The following is a 5,914-nucleotide window of genomic DNA, read 5'->3' as shown; positions in this document are numbered from 1 at the left end:
AGGGCGGCTGCTCATCATCCAAGTGTCAGAGAAGGACTCTAAGCCAAACTGCTCACTATGGCCCTCCGAAAATTTAGAGGGTATGGTCCTCCGGAAATCTAAGGTGTTGGTGTCAGGCCCTGCAAGCCAGCCGTAAAAAAAATCAAGCAACGAATAATCAACTAGAGAATACGAACCGGGACAATCGGCGAAGACCATAGCGACGTAAAAGGACTCTGGATTGGAAGCTCGGTACGTGTAACTGTAAATCTCTCAGCTTAGAGGTTTAAAGGTAACCATACCTTCTACCAGAGCTGCGGCAACACACATCAGCTGGCAACAGCTTTTATAGTGATGGGTGATATGCAGAGGTGCGTGATCGGGTGGTGGACGATCAATGAGAGAATGTGCAAGTTGAGGCTTAAAGGTCGGTTCTTCAACTTCAGCATAATAAACGTGCACAGCCCTCACTCCGGAAGCACTGATGATGATAAAGACGCTTTTTACGCGCAGCTCGAACGCGCTGCCCAAGCGACGACGTCAAAATCGTCATAAGAGATCTAAACACTCAGGTTGGCCAGGAGGAGGAATTTAGACCGACTATTGAAAAGTTCAGCACCCATCGGTCAACGAACGAAAACGGCTTACAGTCACCCCACAGTTATGGATAGCACACAGATATGGATCAAAGTTGGATTAAGGTGATTATAGAACGAAGCCACACCTCAAATTTTCAAGAGCACAAGACTTGAGAACCAAGCAGCGCTCTGCGTTGAAAATCTATCCCACTGGTCATCAGCAGGAAGCAAGCAATTTGATTGGTTTTTAACGCGAACTGTTGTCAGATTCTCCAGTCTTGTGCACTTGAAAATTCAAAGATTGGCTTCGTTTTATAATCACCTTAAATGATGAATATCTAATCAAATAGAGTTGCAATCACGCAAAATACATTTTACCTACGTGAAACATATATCAATACAACATCGCAATCAATTACAATATGCTTTAACATTTTTTTCCGTCCTTAGCAAATAAAATGTCAACCATGTTCCTAGAAGCGTTGATTCATAACTGTGGGGTATTGAAAACCATACCACAGTTATGAATCATCGATAAGACGATCCCGAAAGAAACGCCAAAACGTATGCTTTCACTAACACACTATTCGTTTACCTCGCAGATAAATTGCTGTTATAATGTTCTGATCCATAATATAAGTCGATTTGATTCACTGCACTTCCACTGATCCACATCTGTGGGATAGACAACTTTTGGAATTTCCATCAAAATCAAAACTTTTTTTTGTAAATAATCGAGCATTTTCAGATGTTTTTCCAAAAACAACTAAATTCTGCAGTACCACAAAGGTTATTTGGTTTTGTACAGCGTCACCATGATTTATGATCATGATTTGTTCTGAAAAATGACCCTTAGTTGATCCATAACTGTGGGGTGACTGTACGACTAATTGATTTCGCCGCCTCCAAGAATATGGCCATTCGTAGCAACTACTTTCAGCACTTTCCTTAATTTGCACCCAAAAATCTCCGTCGTTAACAACGTACGGTACCGATGGCCGCCCCGGTATGACCTAGAGCGGCTTAAGCAATCAGATGTCGCAGCTGTATACGCGCAGCACCTCGAGGCAGCATTACCGGAAGATGATGAGCTGGATGAAGCCCTTTTTGAAGACTGCTGGAGAACAGTGAAAGCAACCGTCAACAATTCAGCTGAGAGCAACGTCGGGTACGTGGGACGGATTCGACGGAACGATTGGTTCGACGAGAAGTGCCAGGAGGTTTTGGAGGAGAAGAATGCAGCGCGGGCGGTCATGCTGCAGCAAGGGACCCGGCAGAACGTGGAACGTTATAGACGGAAACGCCTACAGCAGACCCGCCTCTTTCGGGAGAAAAAACGCCGCTAGGAGGAGACAGAGTGGAAGAAATGGGACAGCTGTGCTAGTCTCAAGAAACAAGTAAGTTCTATCAGAAGCTCAACGCATCCCGCAACCTCTTTGTGCCGCGAGTTGAGATGTGCAGAGACAAGGATGGAAGCATTTTGATGGACAGCACTTCGACGAACAATGGCGGTGAGTACTGCGGGCGATGGAAATCAACCAGCCCCCAATTTGAGGGAGGTTAAGGTTGCCATTCACCAGCTCAAGAACAATAAAGCTGTTGGTAAGGATGGTTTCGGAGCTGAACTTATAAAGATGGGCCCGGAGAGGCTGGCCATTTGCTGCATCAGCTGATAGGCGCAATCTGGGAAACAGAACAGCTACCGATGGAGTGGAAGGAAGGGGTAATATGCCCCATCTACAAGAAAGGCGACAAGTTATATTGCGAGAACTTTCGAACGATCACCATTCTAAATGCGGCCTACAAATTATTATCCCAGATCATCTTCCGACGTATGTCACCTGTAGTAAACGTTGGAAGTTATCAAGCCGGCTTCGTTGACGACCGATCGACAACGGACCCGATCTTTACTGTACCGTAAAACGGGGTAACTTTGATAGTTTTTTCGAAGAAAACTTTAATATTTATGGATGCTGTTTCATAGAATTATTATTTATATTTTTAAAACAAGTACTGGTGTCCTAGCTATCGATTGCAGTCGATAAATTGCCAAAAGATTTATTTTGAATGGATATATAATTTTTCATATAATCGAAAGTTGGTTTTCGGTTTTGGGGTAACTTTGATAATGGAGCATAATTCAAACAAAATTGATTGAATAACTAACATTTGCAGGGCATTGCATACCTCTAGGCGTTTAACGTTATATGGAAATTTCTGACTTAGATTACAAAAATGGTCCCAGTTTGTGAAAATGCTTTTCGCTAAGAGATTTGGAACCGTATTCAAGTTCTATGATAACTAGGCTATCAAATATAAGTGGCCAACTATTCAAAACTACATCAAATAGTGATCGTAGAACAGATTGTTTGTAAGCGTTTCGAAAATGCTAAAATTGTGTGCATTATTAATATTCGTATAAAAAGCCTCAAATATTCTTGATTCAATGAAAACCGCTGGGGGCTTCTGGTTTCTGGTTCCCAACGGGCTTGCTTCTTGACCACCGATCACGAGTCGAAATCTGGAAGCGCGGATAAATTTGCGGCGGTGATGACGATGGCTTGGACGCTTCTCCGAGCGGCAGTAGTTCGCCGCTCGGAGAAGCGCCCAAGCCATCGTCATCGCCGCCGCAAATCAATCTTGCGTCTTCCTCTTCCGACGACACAAATTGGACTGTGACGCGGGTGCAAACGCAAAGCGAGAATGACTCGCCCGATCGTGTTCACAGCCCGACCGCAAAAAGAAGACTGAGGGAAGAAGCAGGGACCCGTTTGCTTTTATAGTGGGGAGCGATACCGTCGAAAAATAATCGAACGTGATTGGTTGGATAAGAAAGGGGTCGACATGTATCAAATTTTCAATAGTTAAACAACAAAATTCACTTATCGGATATATTACTTACGATGCGTAGATACATTTCTGATCGAATGATACTAAAATCGTAATAATTGATTCATAAAGAACTGAGTTATTAACGTTCAAAATCTCCCCTAATTTCGTTACATGTCTCATATTCCGTACTTTTAAAGTGCACCCCAATATAGAAAACAAAGACGTACTACGTCAAAAATTGAAAATTCTGAACTGAGAGTTGAAATAGTTTATTGATACTATTAGGGATAAAAATCTGGAAAACTAAAGTGTGGGGCGATTATTTGGGTGGTGTGGCTATCCGAATAGATATTGTTCTAAATCCTTGGGTAATCCAGAATCCTAGTCTCGATTTTTAAGGAACCATCGAGTTATAGAATACAACATAAGTTCAATTACGATTCTAGTGACTACCAAATGATCCATGAAAACCAGCATTTACTACGATTTAATTCAGATATGAAAATATTGAGTGCAGATTCTACTGTATAATATAAAAAGGATATCATACAATTTAATATCATGTATAATAAAGCAATGCAAAATTTTGATCAATGTTGTAGTGCAATAATTCCATGCAGCTGGGATATCTACTAATAAAATATATGACAAGTCGTACTACAACATAAATATATACAATAACATGAGCGGTAGTTTGGTGCTTGAGACAAAAAATATTCTACAGTGTTGTTGAAGTATAGCAATACCTGATCCATTTACCAGTTTGGTGTTCGTAGTATGAACATGAGATATTAATAACACACTATATTCCATATAGTGATTTGGCACATAGTAAATTATTTATCTTTTGGAAAAGAGTCATTCTTCCAAAAAAAAATTCGTTTTCTTTCAATTTTCAGTTTTTACGTTTTGTTCTTTCAACGTTTTGTCCTCTCGACATTTTGGCATTCTACGTTTTGGAAATCGTCGTTTTGTCTATCGAAGTTTCGTCCACAACCCATCATTGAGGTAGTAAGTATTTAAAATTATCTGGTATGAAATACTTCAAAATGGTTTCTCCAATTTTCCCCTACTCGGGGATGATAGCATAAAGACCATCTCAAAAAAAAGCCTTCAAATCAGGTGCATACTGCAACACCTTCTTTGTAATCATGCTTTTTTATTTCTCATAATAGAAGCATATTGCGTTTTTATTCTTCATATTATTTGATTTTTGGATAAATTTACTCTACTAGATATTGTTGATATTGAGTAAGAGAAGCAATAATTAAATCAGAAGATAATGTATATGCAATTTATTTAGATTTCGTTTCGTTTTACACACCGGTGTTGGAGCTGATGAAGTTACGGATAACTGCAGCACCAATGTTGGCGTAAACTCCAGCCAGGTTTCCTCCACACTGCACTGCACCCCACGATACAATACCGAATTGACGACCTCCAGTGACAAGTGGGCCACCGCTATCTCCGTTGCAAGAGTCACGTCCTGGCTCTCCAGCGCAAACCATGCTGTAAAAAATAGAATACATTTAAGATTTGCCATATCATTGAACATCATGAGACCTACCTATCGGTGATACGAGCGGTTCCCCACTGGCTGCGGCAAGTAGCAAGAGTAACGACTGGAATGTCCACAGCACGCAGGTTGGTTGGCAGAGATCCTCCAGGAGTGGTCAAACCCCATCCAGAAACAACGGAGCGAGTGCCACCAGCGAAGTTGGTTCCACTTGGTACAATGGTGATTGGAGAGATGTTAGCTCCAGTGAAGGAGGTGGTCGTTCGCAGAACCGATACATCGTTATTGATGGTGTTGGCGTTGTACTGAGGATGGTTCACAATTTGGGCTACAGCAAAGATGACTCCACCGGTAAGACGGCTGGAGCTTCCTCCACGCAGGGTAGCCTAAGTGGACAGAGAAAAAATATCAACTGTATTGATCACATTCTCCGAAGAATCCTAAGAAAATACGTACGGAACCAGCGGAAACTGGAGCAACGGTACAGTGAGCAGCGGACAAAGCCCAGTTGCTGGAGATGACCGAAGCACCGCAGATGTGGTTTCCATTGTGCCGGAGGGACAATTGGTATGGGAAGTTGGCAATGCTGACTTCGTTTCCTCCAACGATTCTACCCTCGAATTCTGGAACCTCGTAGCCTTCCAAGTCAGAAGGGCGAACCGTGTTGAACTTCAGCCAGAGGTCCTCTTCGGGACCGGCAAAAGCGGACACCACGCACAGTGCTAGAACGATACAGGCCTTCATTGTCACTCCGATCTGTACTGTAGCTTAACAGCTGCTTTGAGTGGCTTATATACTCAATGCATTCTTATCTACGTTTGGGTCATTCGCACGTATCACACAGATTTCGGGTTGCAATCATTATAATCTATTTGTGGATTTTTGCTCTTTGGTAATCTGACCATTTTATTATACCATTTATTATTGTTTGGCCTTTCCATTTCATTTTCGCGGATGCCATCATTGGGATAAATTGGTAACGTTCTGTGTATTTCACAGATACTTTTAT

The 5,914-nt window shown here is 41.9% G+C and overlaps 1 protein-coding gene across 1 annotated transcript; it reads right to left on the bottom strand.

Annotated features, from left to right (window-relative positions):
- Positions 1-4,656: 4,656 nt before the first annotated feature.
- Positions 4,657-5,675, bottom strand: LOC5566738 (trypsin alpha-3). Its single transcript, XM_001651098.2, has 3 exons — positions 5,362-5,675; positions 4,957-5,291; positions 4,657-4,898 (listed from the first exon to the last, which is right to left on the bottom strand). The coding sequence occupies exons 1-3, from the start codon at positions 5,647-5,649 to the stop codon at positions 4,706-4,708; spliced, it is 816 nt and encodes a 271-aa protein (XP_001651148.1). The 5' UTR covers positions 5,650-5,675; the 3' UTR covers positions 4,657-4,705.
- Positions 5,676-5,914: the final 239 nt, after the last annotated feature.

This window comes from Aedes aegypti, chromosome 3 (assembly GCF_002204515.2).
Source record: "Aedes aegypti strain LVP_AGWG chromosome 3, AaegL5.0 Primary Assembly, whole genome shotgun sequence".
Classification (NCBI taxonomy): Eukaryota; Metazoa; Arthropoda; class Insecta; order Diptera; family Culicidae; genus Aedes; species Aedes aegypti.
The sequence above is the reverse complement of the archived record's forward strand: the minus strand, read 5'-3'. Positions and strand labels throughout refer to the sequence as shown.